This window comes from Erinaceus europaeus, chromosome 8, assembly GCF_950295315.1.
Source record: "Erinaceus europaeus chromosome 8, mEriEur2.1, whole genome shotgun sequence".
Classification (NCBI taxonomy): domain Eukaryota; kingdom Metazoa; phylum Chordata; class Mammalia; order Eulipotyphla; family Erinaceidae; genus Erinaceus; species Erinaceus europaeus.
In genome coordinates this window covers 115,348,996-115,364,968 of record NC_080169.1, presented here as the reverse complement: position 1 = coordinate 115,364,968, position 15,973 = coordinate 115,348,996, and the positions used below count along the sequence as shown (strand labels likewise).

Here is a 15,973-nt window from a genome sequence, read left to right as displayed (position 1 = left end):
CTGAGTAAAATTCCTCATCTCAGCTTGATAGGTGTCTGCAGAACACCTTCATCCCCAGCATAGGCCCTTTTCTAACATCAGGCACCAGGATCTCAGGGCCGCCCCACCCCTCACCTTCCTCCAGAGTCCTTTGCTTTGGTACAATGCACCAAACCCGGTCCAGGATTTTGTCACTTGTAGAGAGCCTCCTATTTCCTGGAATAAAGTTGCTACTGGTGGGATGGTGTGGTAGAAGGCAGCAAGGAGAAGGAAGCCTTGGTTACCTGGTATCTCTCTTTTGCTTTTCCATTGCTATGAATTCCTCTAATTTTCCCTCTGTGAAAGTGACCCTTCTCTTCTCTATTTTTTTTTATTTTCTCTTAATTTAATTTTTTTATTGTCACGAGGGTTGTTGCTAGGGCTTGGTGTCTACATGATGAATTCACCACTCTTGGTGGTCACTTTACCCCCTTGATTTGATAGGACACAGAGAAATTGAGAAGGAAGGAGAGAGACAGAGATACCTGTGGTACTTGCTTCACTGCTCATGAAGCTTTTTCCCCTGCAGATGGGGAGTGGAAGACTGAAGGGTCCTTACTTATGGTAACGTGTGTACTGAGCTTGGTGCTCTTCCACCAGGCCTTATTTCATCCTTTTTTTTTTTTTTTTTTCTTCAAAAGTATTTGTGGGAGGGTAGAGGGAAGAGACACAAACACACAGATAGAGTTGAGATAACACTACCCCACCATCCATGGAGTTCTGCAAGTGCTGTTCATGGAGCTGACTGGCAGGTAGGTGGCTCTAGTGTTCAGGCCCATGGTGTCTTGCATTGAAGTACGTTCTCTCCCTCTTCCTGCCAGTGATCAGCGAGTTCCTTCCCCCTAAACATCCTTCCAAGTCAAGTTTCTTATAAAGACCCCAACTATTGAAATTCTAGGTACTCTGGGACTTTCTCTGGGACAGGTGTTGGAAGGGCGATACAAGAGAACACATTAAAGCTTGTGAGAATTTTATTTTGTAGATCACCACAGACACCCCAGTCAAGACTAAAACAGTCCTGGGGGAGGCTTCCAGGAAGTTCACTGGGGAGACAATTTTCTACGAATGTATGTGAAGTTGCCCTTATTGGGGATCACTGATATAGCATCAGTGCAGATGTTTTCCTCAGAAATAATCTTGGCCACCAATGCTATGTCTACTTGTCCTGAAAGAAAACAGAATGGAGATTATCTCTGCTAATTCTTCCACCCACAGTGTCCCTACCCCCCCATAAGAATTCTTATTTCCCCAATGGATTGCAAGTGCATCTCCCTCATTTGTAATTTTTTTTTTCCTCATACAACCCCTCTACCTCTCCGATGTGAGCCTGAATCCCATGAAGAGTTCTCCTCCCTCCCCTGGCACCCTCCCCATGTTCCTCTGCCCAGGCACCTTTCCCAGCATGATTTCCCCTTCCTGGTTGGCAGATCTTCCCTTGGGTGACATCACTGTCACTACTTACTGACTACGGGAAACTCCCAGTAGAAGGTTTTTGGACTGTCCTCACAGAGGCAGGTGGTGTAGGTATAGTAAAAAGGCCCACTCATGGGGTAACTGCTCACTAGGAATACTTTAGCCTGTGGGAAGAGGAAGCGGGAGGAAGGGACCCAGTATTAGTGTAGGAATGAGAAAAGGAGAAAGCAATGGGGAGAGAGGGGTGGGGAGGGATAGAAAGAGGATAGGGGTAGGAACAGGAGAATGGGGAGAAGAGGGAGGACATCATTAGGATCCTAGCTGGGTCAGAGGCTGGGGAGTTCATTTTTGATGTCTTTCAAGAGCTCAAGTCAGACTAAGGTTTTTTGTTGTTGTTGTTTGCTTTTTGACTCCAAGTGCACTTAAGTTTTGTGGGAAGATGTCTCTGAAAGAAAGTGCTGAATGACCTTGGGCTGGATGGTCACTTGGGGTACAGGTGCCCTGTTTGCTGGAGAGGTTCTCCAACTAGGTGATCTTGACCTGACAGCTCAGGTGGACAAGGAGAACTAGGCCTTGTGGCCAGTTGCTGTGACCAAACACTGCAGTGATTTTTTTTTTTTTTTTTCTAATTGTGTGAGCTCAGGAGATTACAGCAACATCTCTCCCCACCTCCTGTTTTCCTGAGTTGTGAGATGAAAATGATTATTCAACAAGTCTTTTCTTCCCTTATTTTATTCTTCTTCCTCCCATTTCTTCTCTCATTTTCTTCTCCTCTCTCTCTCCCTTTATTGTTTTATTCTTGCAAACATGACTCTATGGCTTTCAGGCCTACTTATTTTTAAAGTTATTTTAATATTTATTGAATATTTTTTATGAAAGAGAGATTCAGAGAATATATATATATATATATATATATATATATAGAGAGAGAGAGAGAGAGAGGAAACACTTCTAACTCTCCAGCCTACTTGTTTATATTCCTTATTTCACTTAGAAAAACAAGATCTGTGTGTGAGTGAGACACTCTAGCCTCTGTCTATGAAAGGCATTGCAGCACTGCTCCACTACCCATGGAGCTTGCCCTGTGTCGTGGTGCTTTTCCTAAGTGGTGTTAGTGTACACACCAGTGGGCTCTCTACAACAGTCTATCCTTTCTCTTTCTCATCCTTTTTTTTTTTTTTTACCATCTTCCCTTCATCATTGACAGGCCTAATCTGCTCCCAACTCTCACAACTCTTTTGAGGCTCAAGTAAGATGTGTTCTATTCAATTTCACTGTGCCAGATTCGGCTGAGTCTGGTCCTAGCTAGGTTCAGAACTAAAGAGTCAGACTTCTCTAGGGTTCACTCCCTTCAGCCTCAACTTACCACCATGCATTCTTTCAATTCTGTTTTCAGGGACCCTTTCAGAGTTATTTCATCTTGGTTCTCCAATTCTCTTTGAATTTCCATATCCATGATTACTGGATTTCGCCTGGTTGGAAGAGGAGGGAAGCAGGACAGACATAAGCCATCAAGATCTTAGAGAAGCTGCATGTTGAGCAGAACCTGGAGTGGAGCCTGGGGTTTAGGGGAGCTCAGGAGATGATGGGAGTTAAAGCAGCTGCATTAAGGTTCTCTGGAATTTTCTTTATTGTTTGCTTTTTTTTTTTTTTACAACAGTATGGACTTTACAAGCATGATATCATTACTCTGAGGCTGACTTTGATTATTATTTTTTCACTTAGGTGGGGGGAGGAGAGACAGCCCTAAGGTTTCCTCTGTTGCCTTGATACTCCTATCTGGTACAGGTGCCTCTCACTGGGAACTGGGGTTGTACATGTCTTGTCAGAACATGGGGCCAGGGGAGTGGTCCTTGCATTCATCTTTGAGCTTCAGAATAGGAATCATTGCTTAGGCTCTCATGCTGGTTTAGTCTAGGATCACACAGCCCAAAATCAGTGAGTAGAATCTCTGATTTATCAGCAAATATCTCCCAGAGCAGCCCAAAGAATGTTGGCAGCTACTGACCTATTGATCATCATTTCTCCTTTGGCTAATTCTGCTTCTGTTCCTATCAGTGTCATCACACCAGGTGCCCCTGCATTGTTTAACACTGTGGTCTATTTACATAATCATTGTTTTGTCTGAGACCCGCCCTGCCTGCAGGGCACTGGTTTAATCCCCACTGGTTAGATTCCCCACTGGTTTAATCCCCACTGCTTCCTGCTCTTTTTCCACTCCACCCCCTTTCCTAGTTACTTCCTTTTTTCCACCCTACCACTTCCGTCTCAGAAGATATTTAAAGACAGATCAATAAACACAGCATGGTATTGTGTGTTCCTGATCCCTTTCCCATGCAGCAGCCTAGGTTGGCTCTGGTCTAGTTCACGCAGGCTAGCCCGGCACTGACCTGCTATACTCTCTCCTTTGGGAAGCCAGGATGCAAAAGTGAGGGCTAGCAAGCAAAGGTGTAGACAGAAAACAAGATGGGAGGCAGCCTTAGAATAAAGAGGATTGCATCCCACCAAAGTAAAGGACTCTGGGGGTGAGGGAAGTGTTCAGGTCCTGGAACATGGGACTGGAGGAGGGTTAGATGTTATGTGGAAAACTGAGAAATGTTACACATGTACCAACTATTGTATTTTACTGTTGACTGTAAATCAGTAATTCCTACCAATAAAAAAAAGTGAAGTGAAGGCAAGATTGAAGAAAAATGGGATCTTTATATTTTTAACTCACACCTGTGACATTAAGAGAATTATTGGTTTCCACTGAAGGAGGATAAGGGCACAAAACTCTAGTGGTGGAAATAGTGTGTAGTTATACTCTTATTAGCTTATAATTTTGTACATCACTGGCAAAATTTTTAAAAGGTGAAAAAAAAAAGAACAAAGAGAATTGTTATTCCCGGTATATCCAAGGGAACTCCACTGCCACCAGAAAGCATTATAAACATCTTAGAAGCACCCAGTGGAATTGTGTGTGTGTGTGTGTGTGTGTGTGTGTAGGGGGCTAGTGGATGTTTTTTGTGGATTTATGAGAGGAGGGGAATTCTTAGGGTCTTCTGGAATTAGACATCTTGGATTTGAAACAGGTGACTAGAGGCTGGTAGAATAGTCCAGCTGTCAGAGTACAGGACTTAAACGTCTGAAGCTCCATGTTTGATCCCTGATGCTTCATGTACCAGAGTGGTCTTCTGGCTCCCATCTCTCTCTCTCTCCCTCCCTCTCTCTCTCTCTCTCTCTCTCATACTAGCTCTATATCTCACACAAGACACACAAAGTAAAATTGAAAATCGAAGGGAAAAATTTCACAAAAGTAACACACAGCATTTCATTTGAGGAATCCTAGTTGCACTCCCCAGAACCACCAGCAGCAAGAGCCAAGTAGTGCTGTCATAAAAAACAAAACAAAATAAGCCTCACTAGCTTCAAGGTCAAGAGATGGCTCACCTCAAAGGATATGAACCTTTTCACCTACACAGCCCCGGATTCAAGCCCTAGATTCACTGACACAACTGTAGGGGACCCTACAGCACCAGGGAAAGCTTTATGGAGGGTGAAACAGTACTATGATAACTGACCATCCCTCTTTGTCCCCATTTCTCTCTCTGTTTGAAATGATTAAAAGCCTTAAAAAGATCCACCTGGGAGTGGTATCATTGCACATGCTTGAGGTTTTGATGTTACAACAAACCAGTAAGCAGATAAAAATGTAGAAAGTTGCCCAACAGAAAAAGCTTCTGAATGTTGTAGGTGCAGATCAGAATGCTTATTCAGGTTACTAAAAATTGTACACTCAAATTTGAATCCAAAACCCAGGTAAGCAACGCTGGAGTAAGCCAACATTTAAAGCACTCTTCTGCTGTGAAGGTGTCATTTTAAGTGATAGATAAGCCAGGAAAAGGACAAATACCAGATGACCTCACTCCTAAGCAGAGCTTGAGAAACAAAAATCAAGGGTGAAATTTAGACTGGTTGTGTTTTGTTGAAGCCCAGTCAGTGTCTAACCAAGGCCATTACTTTCTATGTGGGAGACAGGGAAGCAGAAAGGGTGCTGCGGTCCCAGTACATAATAGTGGAGGAGACTGAAGTTGGTGTACAGATACCTGCAATGGACAGATAAAGAAAATGTACTCAGATGACAACAACTATCTTGTAAATCAATATCCTTCCCACAAAGTACTTTGAGGAGAAAAACTGTAAATGAAAAGATTTAAGCAAAAGTGTTCTTCCACACACAGAGGAAAAAGAGAGAGAGAGAGAGGAAAAAGTTTGCAAGCAGGGTTATTGCTGGGGTTGGGTGCCAGCACCCCAAATCCACTGCTCTTGGTGGCCATTTTTTCCATTTTATTTCATAGGACAGAGAGAAATTGAGAGGGGGGAGGGTGGGAGAGTGGAAGATAGACACCTGCAGACCAGCTTCACCACTTGTGAAGCTTCACCCCCTGCAAATGGGGAGCAGGGTCTCTAACCTGGATCCTTACATAGGTGCTTGTCCATAGTGTGCACTTAATTGGGCATGCCACCACTTGGCCCCCTCAGGAAAGTTTCTAGATAGGGTTGTATAGAGTTTCATATTCCTCTTCAGAAGACGAGTCCTCACTACACGGCTGTGTTATCGTGTGAGTGAGTGTGTGTGTGTGTGTGTGTGTGCGTGTGCGTGTGTGTGTGTGTGTGTGTGAAGGGTGGGGATGGTAACTTACGTGTCTTGCTGGGCATTGTTGGGCCCAAGATGCAGACAGAAAATCAGGAACAAGGTGGCACGGCAGGCCCAGGGCAGGAACTGAAGGGGTTGCATGCTGGATGAAATGACACAGGATGTCCCAGAGAAAGAAGCAGAATCCTAGGAACCAAGAGCACTCTTTATACAGAGGTCCCGGAAGCAGGAGAGCTGCCAGTCAGGTCCTTGTGGCCAATCACCCAACCTGCCCACTCCTGATCCTTCCTTGTTCTGCTAATGTTTGTTTTCCTATGGAAAGACAAAGGCAACATTAAGCTGGAAGGGCATTAAAGCCCAGGAGAGGAGTTTGAGTCCCCTTCCTCATGAACTGGAGTTTCTCAGAATGACCTCCATAGCTACAACAGCTCCTAGCTTCTATTTTTATCTCTCCTGCTGTAGGTCACCTTATTTTCAATCACTGCTCCCTGAATCTCTAGAAAAACCAGCCAGGTTTTCACAGTCAGGCTGGTCACAGGTCTAGGACCCATTTTCTTGATGCTGTTATAGTTAGTACAAGAAAAGATGCTGGACAGAAACTTTCATCTAGAAGCAGGAGAAGTGGAGTTGGGTACTCCGGATAAAGCACAGGTTGAGAACACAGTACCAGGAGACATGAAAATGTCTGTGACCTTGAGTCTTCTTAATCTTAAGGGTCATGTTTATGCTCTACAGATGCCCCAGATTCTTAGTAAACTTACAGACTCTAATGTAGGGTGACAGTTTATTCCTTTAAAAAATTTATGGGGAGGATTTTAATAGTTTACAGTAAATACAGTTGTTTACAGTAAATGTAGATGTACATGTTCAAAAATTTTCTCTCACTCTCTTTACTAGAGCACTGTTTAGCCCTGGCGTTTGGTGGTGTGGAGGATTGAACCAGGGACTTTGAAGCCTCAGATATTAGAATTTCTTTGCAGAACCATGTTATCTACCCTGACCAAAATTTCTCAGTTTTCTAGAAAACACTACCCTCCAGTCTAGGTCCTTCTCCCCCATCATGCAGCAGAACCTGAAAGCACCCCGTACTCCCCCAAGTCCTTTACAGTGGTATAATACACAAAATCCAATTTAACTTCTGCTTTGTATTTCCCCTTCCATTCTTATTTCTCAGCTTCTGTCTATGGGTAAGATGATCCCTCATGCATCCCCTTTCTGACTTCTTCAAGCTCCATTCAAGATGAGGTGAAGAAGGTGAATTTACCATTCTTAATAGCTGAGCGGTATTTCATTGTGTATATAGACCTCAAAGTTCTCTGTCACTCATGTGTTGTTGGACACCTGGGTTGCTTCCAGGTTTTGGCTACTACAAATTGTGCTGCTGTGAACATGGGTATACACAGATAATTTTTTGTGGGTATGCTTGGTTTCTTAGGATATGCTCCTAGGGAAGGGATTGCCAAGTCATAGGGTAGGAGATAGTTTAATTTTTTTAATTTAATTTTTAAAATATTTATTTATCCTTTCTTATTCTTCTTCGCCTCCTCCTCCTCCTCTTTCTCCTTCTCCTCCTCCTTCTTCTTTCTTTTTTTTTTAAATGTCAAATTTATTTTTATTTTATCATAGTTTTTTTTTCACTTTTTTTTTTATTTGGGGAATTAATGTTTTACATTCAACAGTAAGTACAATAGTTTGTACATGCATAACATTCCCCAGATTCCCATATAACAATACAACCCCCACTAGGTCCTCTGAATCCTTCCTGGACCTGTATTCTCCCCACCCACCTACCCCATAGTCTTTTACTTTGGTGTGATACACCAATTCCATTTCAGGTTATACTTCTGTTTACTTTTCTGATCTTGTTTTTCAACTTCTGCCTGAGAGTGAGATCATCCCATATTCATCCTTCTGTTTCTGACTTATTTCACTCAACATGATTTTTTCAAGGTCCATCCAAGATCGGCTGAAAATGGTGGTCACCATTTTTTACAGCTGAGTAGTATTCCATTGTGTATATATACCACAACTTGCTCAGCCACTCATCTGTTGTTGGACACCTGGGTTGCTTCCAGGTTTTGGCTATTACAAATTGTGCTGCCAAGAACATATTATCACTGGGTGCCAGTCCCTGTTCAGGGTGCCATTATGCCGGACTAGCTGGGAGACGGACAACCAGGGACTCATGGCTGAGCTGTACGCAGTATCTCTTTATTCATGGGGAATGCAGAGCAATCTAAGCTAAGCTCTCTCTAATCACAATCCTGTCCTTATATATACTCACCAAGTAGGGTGGAAACAGGATGTGACATAGAGAGGGTGGAGCAAAAAGAGACTGGTGAAAATCAGGGTGTGACAAGGAGAGGGGGCGGAGCAAAAAGACATCGTGAACCAGAGGGGATTAAACCAATGCCCTGCAGGCATGCTGGTGCTTAGTTAACAGTGGTTAACTAAGAATAGAATACAGTGTTAAGCAGGGGGGGATTAAACCAATGAAACAAAAGGGGTTTTAGAAGCATACCAACAACTGGGGCTCAGTGCCTGACCTACAAATCCACTGCTTCTGTGGCCATTTTTTTTAAATTGGACAGAGAGAAATTGAGAGGGGAGAGGGAGAGAGACAGAAAGACACCTGCAGACTTGCTTCACTGCTTGTGAAACCCTTGTGAAACTCCCCTGCAAGTGGGGAGCTGGGGACTCGAACCTGGATCCTTGTGCAGGTCCTTGAGCTTTGTACTATGTATGCTTAATCTGCTGCACCACTGATCAGGCCCGATAATTTAATTCTTAACAACATCTGTAATCATGGAAGATTTCAGACTCGACTTCTTGGTACCAAGGAATCTGTTTGTTTTTTCAGTATTATTCCTATTTACCTTATTACTGAGAGAATAATGCACCCCAGCAGAGTCAATATTTGGGAAGGAATGGTAAATGTTGGGAGGGTTAGAACTAATGTTGGTTGAATGTGTATTTTGTCTATTTGGAAGTTTGGGGTGAGACTAGGCTCTAACATTATAACAGAGGAGCCATTACAGATGACACTAGCAGGTAGAGAGTGGAGAAAGATATACCACTAAGTGTGTTGTGCTGATTTCTGAGTGTCTTTTTTTTTTTTTTTTTGTATTTCAGGATGTTATCAGCAACATTCCAGTAGGCAATGAACTTTCTGCTCACAAGATAGATCATGGTCCATTGAGCAGAATTATGTATACACAAATACTTTCTGTGGTCAATTCCTTATTGAAAGTTTCAGTCACATAGGAGTACATCTCTTTCCAAGAAAACTGTGGGAAGATCATCACTCCAATGTGCATGTCAGAAGCACAGCTTTTGTTTTCTTTTTTCATACTGACAGTGTTTAGAAGAGTGCTTGAGATGAAGAAGTTTCAACTTCAGAGTAGATAAATGGAAGAATCACTAGGTAACAAGTTCTGAAATCACACCCCTTCTGTGTATCATTGTTAGGTTTCCCATGATCTTACTTGCATTAAGATTTCTAAAATTAAAATGGCAGAGGGAATAGTTCAGTTTGCAGAGCATAGGACTTGCATGCCATAGGTTCCCAGCTAGGTCCCCAGCATCATATGAGCTGGAGTGCTACTCTAATTTCTCCTTCTTCTCCATATGAAATAAATACAAACAAATCTTTAAAAAACATTATAGGAAACAACACAGAGCATATTGTTTATATATATATATTTATCTTTCTCTTATGCCATGACTAAGGTTGTGGCTTACGTTATTTGCACTACTATGGTAGCTGCTTCTTTTGTAACTCTTCCTATCCTTACCGTGAGCTTTAAATATCTGGTGATCCTCACTCACTAGGGCCACCCTTCATAATGGCTTCTATACAGCTTCTATGCCAATGTCTCTCTTCAGCCCTGACCTTTCTCTTTAAGTCCAGGCTTGATCATTCAGCTACCTTTAAAGCAACTTCACTGAATGTCATCAGAAATCACTGCTCTAAAAACATTCAAAATATGCTAAACCATCTAAAATAATAGGCGACTGTATTAACCTAGCAGTGTAATACACCATAATCTAAGGGTTTTTTTTTTAATTATTATTTTTATTTGCCTCCAGGGTTATCTCTGGGACTCAGTGCCTACACCATGAATCCACTGCTCCTGGAGGCTATTTTTCCCCCTTTTCTTGCCCTTGTTGTTTATCATGGCTGTTATCATTATTGTTGTTAATAGTATTGTTGGCTAGGACAGAAAGAAATGGAGAGAGGAGGGGAAGACAGAGAGGGAGAGAGAAAGATACCTGCAGACTTGCTTCACCACCTGTGAAGTGACTCCCCTGAAGTTGGGGATCTGGGGAGGGGGCTCGAACCGGGATCCTTATGCTAGTCCTTGCACTTTGTGCCATGCATGCTTAACCCACTACACGACCGCCTGGCACCCCTCCATTACCTAAGTTTAAAAGGTGCATCACTGAAAGTCAACCTGTGTGTCTTGTTGTCTTTTGTAGTGATTTACAACCCCTGTGTAGAGAATTCTTGATTTCACTACATTTTAAAATGGCTCCTTCCACATAATCTCAATAGACTTAATAGATGACTTCCCAAGAACCTGGTTGCTCAGATCAACTCTCTGAAATCACCTGAGCCTTACTTGTAAGGTTTATAAAGGGGCGGTGATGGTGGTGGTGGTAGTGGTGATGGTGGTGGTATTGGTGTAGATGTATGTGGAGGGTGACAACATTTCAGATGGTGGAACACTGTTTGACATTTTGAGACATCCTCAACTCTTTCCCTTGGAATATCCTCACACAAGAGGAAAGCAGTGAGACTGCCTGAGAGATAATCAACTGCATATATGAAAGAATCAAGGAAACCTTAAGTATTTTTGCCTCTTGGCCCAAGAAAATGGAACAGTCCATTCATCTTGTTCAAGGGACTGACTTTCCACCTTTGTCTGGTACCTTAGTCACCTTACTCTCACCCATCTTCTCAGAGTTTCCTTGCAGAGAAGAGACATTCTCTAGTTCTAGACTCCCTGTTTTGGAATTCTTGGCAAAGAGTTGTCTTTGGAGAAGGATGTCTCAGATGTAGAGAGAGCTACACGGTTCTCTGGAATCAGAAAAGAACAAGCTCTGGCCCCATTTTCACAGTAACTAGAAGCCACCAGTGTGTTTTGAGTTGGGGATCTATGGAAAATGGAGAAGCAAGTCTGTCTGGTTTTAGAATCAGAGGCATTTTCCAGACAAAATAGGACTTCTGAGGAAGAATGAGAGAAGAGAGAGGGCTTCTTTTAAGACACAGGGCCATCTGTAGAGAGGGGGGTGAGGGGGAGTTGCACACAGGAAGTTCTGTAGAGAAAAATGGGAGCTTTGTTTCACATATATTGGCATGAACTTGTCATTTTGCTGTGGTTATGCCTTGGTCTCACAAAATCCCCAATGAAATAAGGATCAAAAAGCCAATGTTAGAATTAATGTACCCAAGATGACATAGGCAATGAAAGGCCAGGCTCAATGAGAGTCTAGGGTTTACTAATCATAACAGCCACTTTCTTCTCATTCCACTGAGCTGGGTCCCACAATTAAAAATTCCCTTTTAATCTGTATGATCAACCTTTGCCTCTGGATTTCAGGGTTGGGGCATTCAGTTGGCAGCTCAGCTAAGCAGAGGCAAGTGAGCAAATATTGCCTTCAGGGTTTCTGCAGGGATGGACAGAAGGAAGTAGTCACTTGTGGGTTTCTTGAGGTCAATTGATTGGGATTCCTCCAAGCACCCTCTTTGATGCCCTTTCAAGATCTCCTTTCAGACAGATTCTGCTTCTGCAGGAAATATCAACAGGATCTTCACAGTGGCACATGTCATGAACCTATCCTGGGGATAGGAGACAGGTTGTTCTTCCTGGTTCACAGACAAACCACATCATATCCCTGTGTTACTCATCAGTTTCTTCCATCTGTCTTCTAGTGTTGGCCATTTCTGCCGTTTCACTCATGTGAGATGATCATTGTGGCTGACTTTCTCCTTGACAGCCTGGCACTGCCCTGTCCCAAATCCCCTCGCAGTCTCATTCCAATCTTGTTTTCTGTAGAGATTGACCCCTAGATACTTTCCATTATTAGGGTTCTGATTCTATTGGCAATTTTCTGCTCACAGAATCCCCAAACCAACTTCTGTGAGTCAGGAACTCTGTCCAGTGGACTGCTCACACAGTTCACTTTATTTATACATGTGTATTTTTCAGCCCTGGACACGTTTGAGATTTTTGAAGAGAAATAATCAAATAATAATAATTATAATGTTGTTGCCTGAGTTATCTTTTTAAAATTTTTATTATATTTATTTATTGGATAGAGACATCCAGAAATCAAGAGGGGATGGGGGACATATAAAGGGAGAGAGAGAGAAAGAGAGAGAGACACCTGCATCCATGCTTCACCACTCACAAAGCTCCCCCTACACACACACACACACAGGTGGAGACTGGGGGCTTGAACCTGGGTCCTTGTACAGTGCTGCCTGAGTTCTCTATTGTGAACCTTTGAGAGTATCAAGCTCACTTCAGTTCACCTGGAACCTTCTCATTTTTTAGCAAGGAGAATCGTGTCTTGAGACACCCTCTCAGGATGGTTGACCACTCTTATTTTCCTTCTCCTTCAGCTTCTACTTGGTGATATCCTTTATCCCTGGGGGGGAGGGAATCTCCAGTTGGCTGACAGGTGCTAGGGAGGTAACCCATTTTAAAATTAATCTCTTCTTCCAGGATACAACTTTTTTTTTTATTGTTGTAGTTATTATTGTTGTTGTTGATGATGTCGTTGTTGGATAGGACAGAGAGAAATGGAGAGAGGAGGGAAAGACATAGAGGAGGCGAGAAAGACACCTGGAAACCTGCTTCACTGCTTGTGAAGCAACTCCCCTGTAGGAGGGGAGCCAGGGGGGATCTAACCGGGATCCTTATGCTGGTCCTTGTGCTTTGTGCCACCTGTGTTTAACCCTCTGTGCTACCACCTGACTCCCACGATACAACTTTATAAATCTCCAATGAAATCTTTGCTTAGGTGGGTTTCCAACTCAACATACCAAAAGTGGGCCTGCTTGTTGCTTTCCTCCACTTTGAAGTAAATGAATGAAATGACAGAAACAACCAACACAATAAAAATAAAAACAAAATGCAAAGTGGTTATTTTTTATTTTTCATATTTTATTTCATTTTATTTATATTGGTTGGAGACACAGGTAAATTAAGAGGGAAGGGTGAGGTAATGAGGGAGAGAGAAAAAGACACTACAGACCTGTGAAGCTTCTGTCCTATAAATACGGGGACAGAAGCTTCACCATTTGTGAAGCTTCTGTCCTATAAATACGGGGTCAAGGCCTTGAACCTGGTTCATCAGGTAATGTGCGGGTCGTCCTGGGGTTCTCTGCCTCCCTGGTCACTGGCGGCGGAGACTGGGGCAGCCCCTGGGGGTCCTGGGGGGCTTTGGCATTGAGGGTGATGTTCTCAGGAAGGAAAGGAAACACATGACCAATCAGTTCCGGGAGAAGCCTCTTAGGATGCTCATTTATTGGGGGTACACACAGAGATATACCCAAAGTTCAGAGAGAAGCTAGAGGTAAGCATTAAGTCATACACACAATGCAGAGTTAAATCTTGACCTGTCAGGTGTTTGATCTTAGCTGGGAAGTTACCATATAGGATCTGGTCATGACCTTACAAGCAGAAGTAAGCCTTTTTCTCTAAGGGTGGATTACAAGCACCTCAGGGCAAAGGGGGAAAGGAGGCAATTAAACAGAGCACCGCAGGGCAGTTTGAGCAAAGCCAGGATATTTGTGGTGGGTTTCAGGTTGGCCAATACACAGTAATTCATGGCCTTTGTTCAAAAGGAATTCTTCTTTTGATTCATACCAGTTGATACTATACCTGCTGATCTCAATCCTAATCAATGCAATCAGTATCATCTCAGCATGTTTCACTTTGGACTGCTTTCCAGAGATGCCAGGCCTAGGACCTCAGCCCTCCAGCTCCAATACTCTGGTGAGATCTGTCCTGGATCATAGGACTCCTCAGTTCCATTTTGAATAGCACATCTCCTGGCAGAGTTACAGAGCTTAGACATAGATCAGGGCCCATGAGATAGGGCACTCTTGCACATGTATGCATAAGTTAGGGGAAAATATATACCTTAAAGTAAAAGTACACAATTGTCAACAGTGACTCAATAAGTGCAGCCAGCTAAGTTAATCTTATGAAGGTATACTTTGATTTAGTGACTTCTTTGCTCAATAGTTGACACAGTTCTTTTAATTACTAAGATAAATAAAAATTCCTCAACTTGATGTCCAAGCTTTTCTTGATATGGGCAGGTGACATTAACAGGTACACCTCTTGCTACTGTCTCCTAGATGTCCCGCAGTTCCTAGCCCCAGAAAGATTCTGATTGGTCCTTATAGAAATTTGATAATTCTGATGGGTTCTTGTAGATATTTGCTAATTCTGATTAGTCCTTGTAGAAGTTTTTCTAGTAGCTTTCCTCATACTGCCAGCCCTCCACAATACCTTTACAGAGATGGCATCTCCCAGGGCCAGAGTTGAAAGCTTTCTTTGAAATGAACTTCACTAATTCCCTGACTCCCTTTGCTATACAGTATATTCTTGCTTGTGCTTTGCGCCACGTGCGCTTAACCCACTGCACCATCACCTGACTTCCCACAATCTATTTCTAATTCATTTTTATAATGTTTGTATTGTGATTTTTTTTTTTTACACATACTGGTTTTCTCACTATATTCAAGGTGAGTCATATATTTTTTCTACCCACACACACTTTGGTCATATCTTTAAGGACTTTTCCACCTAGTTCTTTTTTTTTTCCCTTCACTTTTCTGAATATTACCCATCTTTCAATGCCCAGTAGTACAACTTCATACTGCATACGCTGTCGGATGCTGCTGAAGTCCACCCTCTAAAAGCTTTGTGTCTAATTAGAACTTGAGCACAAGCAGACAGAGAACTTTACACACAGTAAAGCAAAGTAGCTTCTGAGAGACAGGGACACTCAAGAGACCAAGGGTTTTAAGTTTCTATTTTGACATTAGAGCAAAAAACGTTAGACCCATATATTATGTGAGAAGCAGTTCATCTTTGGATGTCATTACTCTATGGTGGATGGCTGTTTTTGTCATACTATTTAATTTTATTTCTTTTCTTGCATAGATATTTATATTATACAGAAATGAAAGCACTATTGTTTTTATTTGCATGAATTTCCACATATTTGTAGTTGTTCTCACCTATATCTGCATCCCAGATATTGTATCATGGAAACATTTTTTTTCTGGAATACTTTCTCCTAGGGTCTTGCATTCTCTTGCTTCATTCTGAACTCATCAATCTGTCCAGAGGATGACTGATGAGTGGATGAGGGTGATTAGCTCTGAGAGTAATTTCTTGAGATTAATAGATAGAAAGCAAAGTAGCTGGGGAGGAGGAGATAATTAAGTAAAGGAAAATGAAGGCTTGTGATGAAAAGTAAGCCAAACTGCACGTATCAGAATGTGGTGAGCTCAGAGCTCTGTGCTAGTCTTTGAGTTTCTTGAGGTCAAGATCTGTGCAATCTTTTTCTTTTATCTCCACTTTCTGGCAGAGAATAGCACTAGAAATTCTTTGTTGAATCTCTGAATCCCAGCTGGAGGGCAGAAAGATCAGACAATTTTAACCCCCAAAACCTTGTGGACTGAGTCATAAGTACAGTACAATTGGATGAGTACAGCTTCTTATACTGAGTACTGGGTTAGCAACTTCTAGAGAATTTTGCTGAGTTCTGAACTCTGCTTCTTTTTCCTCCAGAAAGCATCTCAGGATAAATGAGAAGTGACCACCTGTAGTTGGTGGAAAATGGGAGACATTGAGAAACCCAAATTCATGTAATCTC

The 15,973-nt window shown here is 42.4% G+C and overlaps 1 protein-coding gene across 1 annotated transcript; it reads right to left on the bottom strand.

Moving 5' to 3' along the window:
* Positions 1-971: 971 nt before the first annotated feature.
* Positions 972-6,276, bottom strand: PIP (prolactin induced protein). Its single transcript, XM_007522353.2, has 4 exons — positions 6,117-6,276; positions 2,798-2,903; positions 1,481-1,595; positions 972-1,183 (listed from the first exon to the last, which is right to left on the bottom strand). Exons 1-4 carry the CDS (start codon positions 6,209-6,211, stop codon positions 1,059-1,061), a joined length of 441 nt encoding a protein of 146 aa, XP_007522415.2. The 5' UTR covers positions 6,212-6,276; the 3' UTR covers positions 972-1,058.
* Between the last annotated feature and the right edge of the window lie 9,697 nt (positions 6,277-15,973).

Coding starts and splice junctions, on each gene's coding strand:
- PIP (XM_007522353.2), bottom strand. CDS start 6,211: ATGCAACCCCTTCAGTTCCTGCCCTGGGCCTGCCGTGCCACCTTGTTC. Junction 2,904..6,116: donor AACAATGCCCAGCAAGACAC/GTAAGTTACCAT, acceptor TCTTCCAACCAG/GCGAAATCCAGTAATCATGG. Junction 1,596..2,797: donor AATTGAAAGAATGCATGGTG/GTAAGTTGAGGC, acceptor CTCTTCCCACAG/GCTAAAGTATTCCTAGTGAG.